We start from the raw sequence: 13279 nt of genomic DNA, 5'->3' as shown, positions 1-13279 counted from the left end.
AGAAAGCTACGCCATTGCATCACATCTTGTGCATGTCCTTGAATAAAACTTATGGAAGCATATATTCAAATATAGGTTATTATTCTTAATAATCAACTATATTATTAGGCATCTTAATTGCCCTTTCACACTTATTTATTACAATGGTTAATGAATAGTTAGAGAGACTACTAACCCACTACTGGACTAACAATTTTAATACACATAACTATTTTGTTTTTCAAAAATTATAAACCACTTTTTAGGACAAACTGACTCAAAATGGCAAACAACATGATTAGAAACCACAACATACTAGTTAAATATAGAAATAGGAGAAACAGGAAGAAACTATTTGAACAAATTATGTGATTACTCTGTATCCAAAAAGCTGAGTACACAAAGGAGGATATAAAACATAAATCCCCTCCTATTTTTCAGTGAGGAGAACATCAGTTCCAATTACCATCACATTGATTGGACACGTACAGTAAACCGACTGCCCTACGTGAGTTGATGGAGATGTCTCCCCCACAATTACTTGAGAAAGCCTACTTCACAGGACTCCCCAACCACCTGGAGTTAATTCTTAGGGAACTTGCGTGTATTACAGTGACAAGGAGAACCACTATGCTCCCTATTCCACTAATAGAAGCTGTTCTCTCAGGTGGTTGGTCCACACCTATTTATGTAATTACAGTTTTATCTGATTCCTTTTTATAATCTGTTAGACCAGACCCAACAACAGTTTCCAGAGAAGTAGCCATGTTGCAGCAACAAGCAAATGAACAAACAAAATAGCACACACACACCCCTCGGCAAAACCAACAGCAAAACTAACACATCTTGTGGCATTTAAAACACCAACAATACATATGTATTTTCAAAGAGAAAGCCACGTTAATATGTTTTAACATGGAAATAAATGCAGGAATTCAGTAGCATTTCTGCAACAAATTGGGAAGTGGCTCATTCATTTGAAGAATTTAAGAAAATTACAAGGTGTATACACACACACACCCCTAACATATGGATACATTTGTTAGGAATATGATATACAGGGAAGAAATGAAGTCTATGGCTACTGTACTGTTTGTACAAGAGTAGTACTGCTGTATCCTTTTCTCCTTTCTTTTCCCTTCTAATTTGATGCAGATGGATAAACTTCAACAACTGGAATGCTTGACAGAACCTATCCTCATCTGACACTGTGGTATTTAATGTGAATTGTCAGAATTAAGTATCAGATTTTTTTTCTCATTCTTCATTGAAAACAAGCCAGACATGGTCATCATTACATCTTCAGCAGCTCTAAAACCTCCTGTAAATTCACATGTCAATAAATGTAAACACAAAATGATAACCCTGTCATGTTGTATTAAAAAGGAAACTATAGGCAGTGCCTTGAAGTAGTTTTATTATGAACCAAAGAATGAAGTGTAATTCTGCTTAAAATACAACCTGTAAAAACATTTCAAGCAAGTACCCAAACTGACCAAGTTGATGAACAGAAAATCAAATTATCAAATTTAACATGTCAAATAAAATCAGAATAAAATTGAAATATACATAATGAGACACCACAGTGCTGAAATGATGCATCACCCTTGCACCTATCCTATCAAGTAGTAAATGCCGTTCAGAGATGGCATAAAGAATCAGAAGTAAAATCACAGATTAACTAATACCACAGTTTTTAAAGAATATTTGATAAAATTAAGAGGCCGCTAATGATTTTTCTAAGCACTGTTTAATCTGTACTGCACAGAAAAGAAAGGTACTGCATGTAGACTACAATGAAAGATAGTCACTGATCTTTCATTTAAGGATTATGTTAAAAAATCAAAAATCCAAAGCAGTTCAAGTGGACTAGCATTTAAATGCCTACCAAAAACAGCATATAAAATATATGACCAACAAGAAAGCATACCCATATAGAATACAGAAAACAGTCTTGATGATTTTTCTCTATGTAAAAGATGAATGAGATCTGTAGCAACAGGGAAATGTACTTTGGGCCATATGAAGCAATAGAGCTGGGCATCACTTTAAATAAAGATGGGATTGCTTGAGCGAATGTATCTTCTCAATGGGCTATTAACACAATTCATTTCTTTGGAAAACATGAATAAGTTATTTTTAAAACTTGGTTCTCCAACTTGTTACCTTTAGTAAATCATAATACTGCAAATAGAAGCAGGAGGGCTCTCCAAAATTTAGTTCATTCAGGGAGAAAAAGAACAGCACAGTTTGATAATTCAGCTAGAAACTAAAGCCTTTGAGCAGGAATAATATATGTTATAGTATTAAATCTCACAGCAATCATATAGAACTTTTTGATACTACTCTGTAAGGGGGAATTATCTGCATTTTTGAAAATATAATGTAAAAACCAAAGGGAAAGTTTCAAATTATTATTACCAATAGGGTATTTAAGAGGCTCTTTGTCAATGGTTGCCAAATGCATGACTGTTGCGCTTTTAAAACCTTGGGATATTCCACACTATTGCTAAGGGAATAAATACCATACTGTAACTCAACAGTGTTCTTTGAAATGTTTAACTGTTTCACAAATGCTAAAAAACATTAATATATTTTGCAGTACCCTTTCACGATAGGTGTATGCCTCATGACGTCATAAGAAACCTAACACATGTAGCAGAAGCCAAGGAAAGAAGAACTTCAGGCTTTCTGTATAAGGTAGATGAATTTTGATCAGGGATGGAGAAATATTTCCGAGGCATGGCAGCATGAAAATGAAATATTAGGAGTAATAAATGCCTAAGGAGCATTCAGACAGTTCTTGATGTAGATGTAACTTTAATAGGCACTGAACAACGTATCAGAAATAATCATATTCCTACTCTTTTTATTTTGAGCAGCTGTTTTAACTCAAAACAGAGGGGAATCACACTGGTGATGTAATAAGTGGCTAATAAGAGAATTTGCTGGGAAATTCAAATTGTTTACATACACAATAGAAACTTTCATTCTAGGCTTCACAATCTGTTTGAAGTCCAAAAGCGAAGGAAAGCACAATTGAAGAGCTAGCTTTAAAATGTAAAGCCAAAATCTGTGTGAGGAAGAAAATATATTCTTCATTAGGAACAAAGAACAAGAATGTGTAAAACATACAACCCAAGCAGGTAAAGGCTAAGAGGAAGATCCTCAGACGATGCCAAAACGTTCTGCTCTTTTTCTCTTCTTTGCCTGGAAACATGAATTAAAAGAAAGACAAAAGTCAATAATCAAGGAGAATGTGCATGTTTTCTTTGCATGAAGTAAGGTAGAAAGTGTATGGAGAGTGTCACAAGAGTTTGATTAAGCAAGTATTTTTCATACCAGGTTTCACACAGGGCATTACAATTTTAAGAGGGCTCCTAACCAGGCTTAGAAATTAAGCTATAAATGCATGAGATGCAGTGTCCCATTGGTTGCTTCATCTTGTTGGGTTACGAGAGAGCGCTACGCTTGGAACAATAACCACTTTACAGGCCTGGAAAGCCTTCTAGCAATGGGGAGGTGGGAAATGTAAAAGGCCAAAGGGTTAACACTCTTCTATTCATGAGAAAGGAGAGAGGGACACAGTCAAATGAATTAAATATACTCATGCGTCTCTGAGATATGCCTCTAAGTCAATACACCAGGGGCATATAAATCTTAATTTTTACTTGCACAAATAGCCTAGAGGGTAGCAGAAGTCCTAATCAAGAATCTCGAGGGTAAAGGTGCCGTTTAGCATGCACAATACTAGAAAAAGACCTTTTTGTTTCGGGCACACTCTCTAAGTGACCTAACGGAAAAGCATGGAATCCCTCAGACCAGAGCTCAACCACCCCCTTCACTCAAACTGAACAGGGGGATCATTCTACTTTATTTTGTGAAGCAATGCTTGCACAGCATCTGGCAAAGACAAAAGGCACCAAACCATATCTGAACCCTATATAAGATGCCAAAGAAAATAAACTTCCTGTATATAATACTCAGGATTCATCCAAGGAGAGTTCAGAGTCCCAAATATTGCCTCTCTTCCACACACAAAATGAGCCCACAGCAAGAAGACCTCTTGCACAGAAGACTATGGCTTAATACCAATCACAATAAGCATGAATACAGATTTACAGAAACAAAAGAACTGCCATACTTGAGTAGAAGGATCTCATTAAAATTAAGGCAGAAAAAAATGAGAAGAAGAAATTCAGAAGCCCCACAATAAGAAGATAGATTTTTGCCACAAATTTACTGAGACATGAAAAAAGCAATAAAAAATCATGATAAAACCTTGAAAATGCTCAGGAAAACACAGTACAGAAAATGAAATGAAGTCCAATTGAAAACTTATTCAAAATGTGTAGTGTCTAAATGAAATGTGCATCATAGAAAAAAGTAAAACGGATATTATTATTATTGTTATATTATTATTATTGTTATTATAATATTTATTTATACCCCACTTTATCTCCCCAAAGGGGACTCAAAGCGGTTTGACATAAAAGCAGTTTAAAATATACAAAAATGCAAACATTAAATCTTAAAGGTAGTACAAATTTTAAACGTTCAAACCACAGCCATTCAAAGTCATGTATGTGTTCTTTCTTTCATCTTTCTCATTGATATTAGTAGACAATTTTTAGCAGTACTGGAAAAGACAATATTCCATATATCAAGGCTGTTATTTGTTTCACACACAACCCAGATTTAAAAATCATCACACAAACTGTGCAGTGGGATAGAAACCTGGATGTAGATCTGTTGACCCACATTCAAAGTCCAGCTCAGTTGTGTAGCTGACTAGGTGATGTCAGACAAATCACAGATAAGTGTCACAAGGTTAAAGCAAAGCTTTATGGGCTTAGCAAGATAGTGATGGAGAAATCTAAAGTATCCACTATAACTTAAAATTTATTATTTGAAAAATACAATTTAAACATACATTGGAATGACCTGATATAGTAACATTAAAGAAAAAAAGGGAGAGAATTTCTGACACAATCTATTGAAGAGCTATCTGAAGCACAATATAATCATCCAAGGCAATTCAGTCCAGCTTCTTCCAACCTTATTCTCTAGATGTTTTGTACTAGTGCTTCCACACTTTGATTACTGGCTATACTGGCTGGGGATAATGGGAATTGTAGTTCAAAATATGTGGAAGACGTTGGATTGGCAATGCTGATTTAATGGGATCATGGAAATGGGGGCCCAGGAAAAGATAAAGCATACACAGTGCCATCTTGTGGAGTGTTTGACATGCCAATTAATCACAGAAAGCAATTCTCAACTCCCACTCATGCCACTGAACAAACTCATTATCATCTTTTTTTGACAGATTTACCTCTGTGTCTTCTGTGGTTCCAGTTCCAGCTGAACTTGTTACAATGCCGAACCTCTCCTTTCTCTTTTTTAGCTTCTCATCATCTTCGGTCTATAAAATGGAAGAAAATATTTAATTGGCTTTGAGGACAAGAAAGCCATTTTGGATGTTGCATCTTCCTTGGTTGTCCCAATCCTCACAGAAAAATTTGCTGGAAAAGAGATTTAACATTAAGGTGTAGCTAATGTTTGGAATTATACAATGGATTAAATGCAACTGTTAATTTAGATGACCCTCTGGAACAATGAGAATTTGGTATGTCAACATTTATGAAATGTCCATGGGTTCAAGGGGTCTATGATACTTGGGACTAACAATTATCTTTGGGCCAGCATTCTTCTGTATCACTAGAATAGGAGTACACATAATGAAGCTGTCCAGATATTGTTGGACCAATTTTTGTAAGACCTAGCAAGCATAGCTAATGTGAGGAAACCTGGGAATTGAAACCCAGCATCTTCTGGAGAGCCACACTTCGAACATTCTGCTTTAGAATTGTCGAACTCTTTCTCAATATTCCCCACCCCCCACCCCAAATAGTGTTCAGAAAACATAGAATCTGCATTACTACATGACAATACTGTTTGAGAACATGTTCCAAACATTAGGAACTATACAATACAAAGACAACTCAGCATGAACTTTGGAAGACGGTTATGGATATGAGATCACGACTCAGCATTTTAGATGGTTTTAATCTGTTTCATTGATTGATATGTATTTTAATGGCTTATAGTTTAGACCGTTTTATATCTTGACAAGATGTGTTTAATTGTTTATCCATGTGGCATTACATTTTTGCCGGATTTGTTAGCCGCCTTGAGTCTCCTCCAGGATCGAGAAAGGCGGGGTAGAAATGGATAAATAAATAAATAATACATAAATTATAGTAGTTCACTATCATTACTGAGGTATTCCCAAAAGTATGTCTGGGGACCTTTTTCCTTGTGAAAAAATGAGAGACTGATGAATGGTGGGTTACTCACCTGTAACCATGTTTCTTCTAGTGGTACTCTGTGAATTCACACATGGTGGAGTGTCTGCGCCTGTGCAGGCCCCAATGGAAAACTTCCCAAGTTTTAAACTGCAAGTTTTGGCGGTAACCCTGCCCAGTCCCCTTGCAGGGCATAAAAGGTGCCTCACTCGCATGCTCCGCAGTTCCTATGCCGCAAAGGCAGTGAGAAAGGAGGAGGTTTGAATAGAGTGGAGGCTATGTGAATTCACAGAGTACCACTCGAAGAAACATGGTTACCGGTGAGTAACCCATCATTTTTCTTCATGCTCTGTTAATGCACACATGTGGAGACTAGCAAGCTAAGGTCCCAGAAGCAGGAAAAGCAAACCAACACCTTCATAAGGATCAAAACATGATTTATTATAAGGCAATAAGAAAAATATACAGCTCACTAGCTGAATAAGTATAAAACACAAGCCCAAGAGGGCCAAAATTTTCTAGTATAACCATGATAGTACATATGTCACGATGAAGGCCAGCAACAAAACAGCTGGGCCAGGAACAACGGACAAAGCAGAAGGAATACTAATCACAATGTCATCAACAAGGACATTGGGTACACATGAAAATGTTGCACAAAACAAGCAGAATGACACCTGTGGGCTAAAAGTAGACCCAGGATGAGGTACAACCGAGACTTTTTGTATTAAACTCGATAAACATTCTCACAGAGAAAAATATCAGCTATCAGCATGTTATGAGAGTTAACAAACTTTCAGTGTAGGCGATAACGTATTAGGCAACCATACATTGACATGAGTACAATTTAAGGAGATCAAAGGGGGCAGGAGGAGAGAACAGACCTGCCAAAGGCTGTATCTTTCCTAGTTCTAGTGTCCAACCTATAATGTGAAACAAAGATCAATAGATTAGACCAGATAGCTGCTTGCAGATAGAGTCCAACGGTATACCATTAAGAAAGGCAGTAGAGGCTGCCATGGCTCTCATCGACCGAGCACGGACCGATGGAGGTGGCGGACGGTGAGCGAGTTTGTAGCAAAGTTCGATCGCCAAGGCAATCCAGTTGGAAAGGCGCTGGGAGGAGATGGGGAGTCCTACTTTATCCGGAGCATAGGCCACAAACAGCCTCGAAGTCTTTCGAGACTGGGAGGTTCTGTCCCAATAAAAGAGCAAAGCCCGATGGACGTTGAGAAGATGAAGTCTTTTCTCCGATGGGGTGGAAAGGTTCTGGAAGAATGCTGGAAGGGCAATGTCCTCATTGACATAGAAGGAAGAGACAACCCTCGGCAAGAAGGTAATGTTCATGCAGAGACCGCTCGGTCGGAATGAAACAGCAGGTTAGGTTCATCAACCCGCAGAGCCGCAAGCTCGGAAGGCCAATGAGCTGAGGTGATTGCAACAAGGAAGCCAACCTTCCAAGAGAGAAGTCGAAGGTTGATCGTCGCCAAGGGCTCGAAGGAAGAAGCAGCTAACCAAGACAGGACAAGATTGAGGTTCCATCTTGGTGTCGGTGGATGGACTGGCGGATGGAGGTTGGTATATCCCTTCCAAAAGGTCTTCACCAGGTGGTTGTGAAACAAAGACTCGCCACCCAGCTGCTGAATGTGCCATGAGACTGCTGCAAGATAAGACTTCAGCAATGACAAGGAGAGATTCTTGTTGGCAAGAGACAGGAGTAAGCATCTCGAAGGTTGACGGATGCAAAGTAGTCTCCAGGGCAAAGGAGAGGAAGGATGGACAACAGCGTCACCATTCTGAACTTTTGGGACTTGATGTAGGAATTCAGGGACTGGAGGTTAAGGATAGGCTGGAGGGATGCATTGGCTTCGGCACGGTAATGTATCTGGAGAATAATGCTTGCCTGTCCAAGCGTGACGGGGAAGGATGAATTGCCCCCTTTAAAAGCAAGGCATCGACCCCTTTTAAGATAGGTGGGGAAGGCTTGGTACTGACGAGGAATCCAGTCGGTGGGAGTTCTTTGAATTCTAATGCATAGCCATCTTTGACAACCTTGAGCACCCATGCATCTGAAGTGATAAGTCACCACGCATTGATTAAGTGCACCAGGCGGTCTCCAAACGGCGGGATGACAGGCAGAGTTTGCAACGTCTTGAGGGGAGGAGTAAGTCTGAGCTACCTTAATGACGACAGAATTAGGATCAGGATGGTGTTTCACCTATTCCAGGTCCTCCTCATCCGTACAATTCCAAGCCTCAATTCTTTTAGAGATCGGGGGTATCAATGACAGTGTCAAGACACCTGAATCACGTCGAGCAAATAAGGGAGAAAAGGCAGGATAGGGGCAGGCAGAGCTTTTGACTGGACCCTCTTGAACACCGGATCGGTAACCGCCTTCAAGGCCTGTTTGACTTCAACTCCCAGGATATCCGCCATGCGAACCATCTGGTCTGCAAACGCCCTGACGTTATCAGTCAGTGAGAGAGGGTCGAACTCGTAGGCATTGTGGGGCGGGGAACGGTTGAGTCCAAGAAATACGACCAAACCGGAGTGAACTGACTTTGGAACATCTTTGTCCTGATCTTCATCCTCAGATTGAAGAGGTGAAGAGGAGGACGGCATTGACGGAGGCGGACAACGAGAAGATGGTGGCAGCGGCTGTTTTGATGCTGAGGCCTGGGCTGCCCGAGCCAATCGGGCAGTCTGCCTTCCTTTTACTGGCGTCAAAGTAGGTGGAAAAAGCTCTTGTCGAACCCAAGACTGAGCAGGTGGAGGCTGTTGGGCGACCTGCACTACGGTATCGACTGAGTGCACTGGAGACTCCGGAAGCTCCCGAAGAACACCATCGGAAGGGTCCTCTACTGGGGAAGGTTGCAACAGCCGTAATGGTTGAGCCAGAAGGACAGGAGAAGAACGGCCAGACGAGGTGGCAGTGGAGGCTGTCGTAGTTTTCTTTGAAGAAGTTGAAGAAGACATCCAGGGAAGAGCCTTTTTCTTCGCCAGTGGTTGGGCTGCAGTCAGTACTGAGAGGGACTTTCTCAGAATCGGAGGAACAGGAGGTGAGGTAGACGCCATTTTTGCTTGCCGAGATTCCTCATGCGCCCTTATAAAGGCAATCCGCATCAATGTAGAAGATGGTGGCATAGCCACAGTCGACCTTGTGGACAGAGTGGAGCGAGCCAACGCTACCTAACTCGAGGTTGAAGACTGTTGAGGCTGCACCGTCTCCATCATCAGACTGCACAACTGCTTCAATTGCCTCGCCTGCCTTGAGGCTTTTGATGCTCCTGAAGTCGTCAACTGAGGCTTCTCTGGTGGCTTCGCTGCTGCTGAGGGCTCAGAGGACGAAGGCCCCGCCCAAGTCGAAGGAGCCAAAGTTTGTTCGTAAAGAAGATACTTAAGGCGAGCAGCCCTATTCTTCCTGGCTTGAGCCGTCAGCGATTGGCAATGATGGCAGGAAGAAGTAATGTGGGCTTTGCCGAGAGAAAGAAGGAACTTTGAGTGCTTGCAAGAATCAGGAATCTTTTTTGAATGCTGCGAGCAGTGTTTAAACCACGTTGTCGACATAGCGAAGCAGTTGTCTTAAATGCGTGTGGTTACATAAACAATAGAATTCTTAAAACACTTCTTAGTTACACTTAAACACTTCACTCTTCCTCCACATGAATCTAGCAGGCTTTGCACTGACTAGGCTTCTTTGACTACGGACAGTCCTCTCTCTAGGATCTGTCCCACTTCAGTATTCCAGCTATTCTTTCTCTAATAGCCCTTTGAATACTGCACTAACGTAAATACTGCACTAAAACCAGAGTCTACCTGACTCTCTAAAACAACAGAACCTATCTGTTCAACACCCAGAGCCAATCTCTTTGACAGGGTATTAATAACTTCCCTTAAAGACCATTTTTTGCTTTTTCCAAGTTAGGCTCCACCCACTCTCTCTCTCAGCCAATTGCAAACTTCCCTCATTTCCCACCAAAACTGCTCATTCTAAACACTCCCCTCCAGGAAAATGAGTAACCAGAATGGATTCCCCTGACACCCTTTCCAAGATGGCTGCCGAACCTCTTGGGCTTACTTCTTCCTAGGCTTCTCTCAGCCTAACTAGGTAGTGGATTCACTACACCCTGCAAGGGGACTGGGTGGGGTTACCACCAAAACTTGCAGTTTTAAACTTGGGAAGTTTTCCGTTGAGGTCTGCAAAGGCGTAGACACTTCACATGTGTGCATTCATAGAATCCACGAAGAAAAAGATCAAGAGACTGATGCTGTGAATATCCCAAAAAGACTGAGGCTTCTTACTCATTTAATCCTTAACCATGTTGGTGGCCTTGGTATCCAGTAATAATCAAAGTCATGGTTAGTCTTTAAATGGCTTTCTACATCCATTTGCCAGGGAACCTCTCTTATGCTATTTTCAGCTCCAGGTGATTGCTCTTTCTTTCTATCTATCATTCTTCTCAACTCTTCATACAATGCATTCACTACTTGCCCGCACTCCATGTTTGATGGACTTGCACTTCTGACCATGACAGTTGTTAAAATAATAATACCCTCATATGGAGAATGCTGGAGTCAATGGGATAATGGAAGTGAGCAATGAATCAATACTTTCACTCCGCTTGCTGGTCCCTATGTATGTCTATTTGAGTATATGGCTTGTCACAACCAGCAAATACCCTTGAGAATAATAAAAAATAATAATCCTAAAAGCAAACATTGATTTTTCTATTTTCTATGCCATTGTAAGAATTTGACTTGAGCATCCATGGATTCTGACACCCATGGGAGAGGGGACAGTCCTGGAATTAAATCCCAGTGGATACCAAGGCCCACTATACATGGTAAGAAAAAAGAAGTCTGGCTGATATACTCTTTTGATATATAGTCATAAGAGTATATCCGCCAGCCCTTGCTCTCTACATTTCATCTATGCAAATAATTTAAAAAATACTTTTTAGGTTTGATTGACATTAATCAGTTAAACAGTGACAAGCGGCTCTGCTTTTTAAAACAAATGCAACATAAAATATCAATTAACTTCCAAAGTAAGCCCAATGACATCACTGGTTCAGCAGGCAACTTTTGTCACAAACATCATGCTTGACACCTCCTCAGCGAGTGGCAGGACTGCTTTCATTATGTCAATCCCTTACATAAATAACACCATAGCAACCAGGCTCAGCTTTATTAATTATGACATCTTCGTGTGTTGTGGCAACACGAGTAATTGAAATGTTTAATTAAAAATGCAGTGGTTTCTTGGGGAGTTCTCACAACGGCATCAGTTGTTACTTTAACAGACCACAGATATCCTTTTTGTGGAAGTATAACACTTCATAATATTTACTGCTAATGTTACCAGTTTTGCAGATTCTTTTGTCACAAGATACATGTCATACTTAGATTTTCTACTTCGATACACCTTGTAAGCTTTTTTTTTACTGATACCTACAGCAGGCCATTATAGATGGTGATGAAATAATAAGAATAAGAATTGTATATTAAATTGTCTTATATGATCTACAGCAGTGCCACTGAAGTTCTTTTTACATACATTAGTTTGGCTGGCGAGATATCTCAGCAGACAGAATGCCCAAAATGATGATGAAATAAGAGTTTATAGGCTACAATATAGATCCTGAATATCTCTGGACTCAACCTCACCAATGATTTTGGTCTAGAAGAATGCGCCAGTTGTGGAATTTACACTACATGATGCTGACTAGTTGAAATAGTGAATATTTGGTCCAGCTATTCCAGCGGAAAATGCTGATTCTAATTATCCTTATGATATGGCACAAAGCAGATATGAATTCGGAACATGATTCAACTTTAGTGGACATTATGGGCAATCTGACACAGGGCAATCAGTAGCGTTACTTTGTGACTGGGAGTCTATCCTTAAAAACAGGATTAATATATGGACAGAATTCTAGTCTTCTTTATCAACAAGTGACAGCATATCAACTCTCTTTTAAGAAAAACTATTGTGTGGCTTAAAATGTACTATGAGATGAGAAGATCAGAACCAGGAACATATTTCTTTGTTATTGCTGCTAGAGTGCAAATGCTACTTCAGTGTTTTACTTGTGCATGCATTTTTCTCCTTGTACAAAAAGTAATTGCATAAGTAAAGATATACTTTTAAAATTTCATAAAAATGAAGCTATGATAAAAATAAGATAAAGCTAGGCAAAAGTAAAATACAATGAACAGAAAGGAAAAGCACAGACTGAAGATGCCATTCCTGGCTGTTGCTTTATATGACATTATATGACATTATATTTGAACAAAAGCTTTTTGCTCTGAGAACGGAAACTGGAAAACGGATACATGTAGTAGCTTTCTTATCTATAAATCTCAAACAGGTATACACAGAAATGACCTGAAGGGACACAACAGCAGCAGCAACAACTCAAATATTACTTATTCCTTCTACCAAGACTGATTTGCACACGAAACAATCAATATGTTCACTCCCCACCCGGCACTTTCACAGCTTAAACAGCATGGAATAGTTAGTATATGATAAAGATTGTACTCAAAATCACAACACGTAGTTTGCAGATACTGCTGTGCTGCTGGTCCACGTAAACATTTTTCTTAAAAGGTATAACAGTTGATAAATATACAGTCTGCATCTACATGGTGTTAAGGAATATGAAGACAATAAATATCAACTTTAAATGAATGAATGGATATCACAAGGCACGTGAGAGTCTGCAGTGAGCGCAGAGTTTTATTTATTTTTGCAGTAACCCACTATAATCACCCCACCCCCATCCAATGCCTTAAGGAAAAGTGTGTAACAATCCCACTAAATCAACACTGTTCTAATGATCTCACTCACTTGACCCCCTAGCACACCAGTGTCAGATGCAAACACGCTTACAATAAACTTCACTCCATCTTTAGCTCCTCACTGACAGGTTTTGATTCATGGGGTGCTGAAACCCATCTGAGGAAAATTACCTCTATCAAAACACTGC

General features: G+C 39.8%; 1 protein-coding gene across 2 annotated transcripts in view; it reads right to left on the bottom strand.

The window, feature by feature from the left end:
• Positions 1-1379: 1379 nt before the first annotated feature.
• Positions 1380-13279, bottom strand: part of SARNP (SAP domain containing ribonucleoprotein) — a 70923-nt gene continuing 59023 nt past the window's right edge. For both annotated transcript variants that reach the window (XM_060763907.2, XM_060763908.2), the window contains 2 exons: positions 5315-5404; positions 1380-3189 (listed from right to left, as the gene is read on the bottom strand). In XM_060763907.2, the coding sequence (XP_060619890.2) occupies positions 3148-3189; positions 5315-5404 (132 nt within the window). In that variant the 3' untranslated portion in view covers positions 1380-3147. The remainder of the gene's footprint in view (positions 3190-5314; positions 5405-13279) is intronic.

The sequence above is a fragment of the Anolis sagrei genome, chromosome 2, assembly GCF_037176765.1.
Source record: "Anolis sagrei isolate rAnoSag1 chromosome 2, rAnoSag1.mat, whole genome shotgun sequence".
Taxonomy (NCBI): domain Eukaryota; kingdom Metazoa; phylum Chordata; class Lepidosauria; order Squamata; family Dactyloidae; genus Anolis; species Anolis sagrei.
The sequence above is the reverse complement of the archived record's forward strand: the minus strand, read 5'-3'. Positions and strand labels throughout refer to the sequence as shown.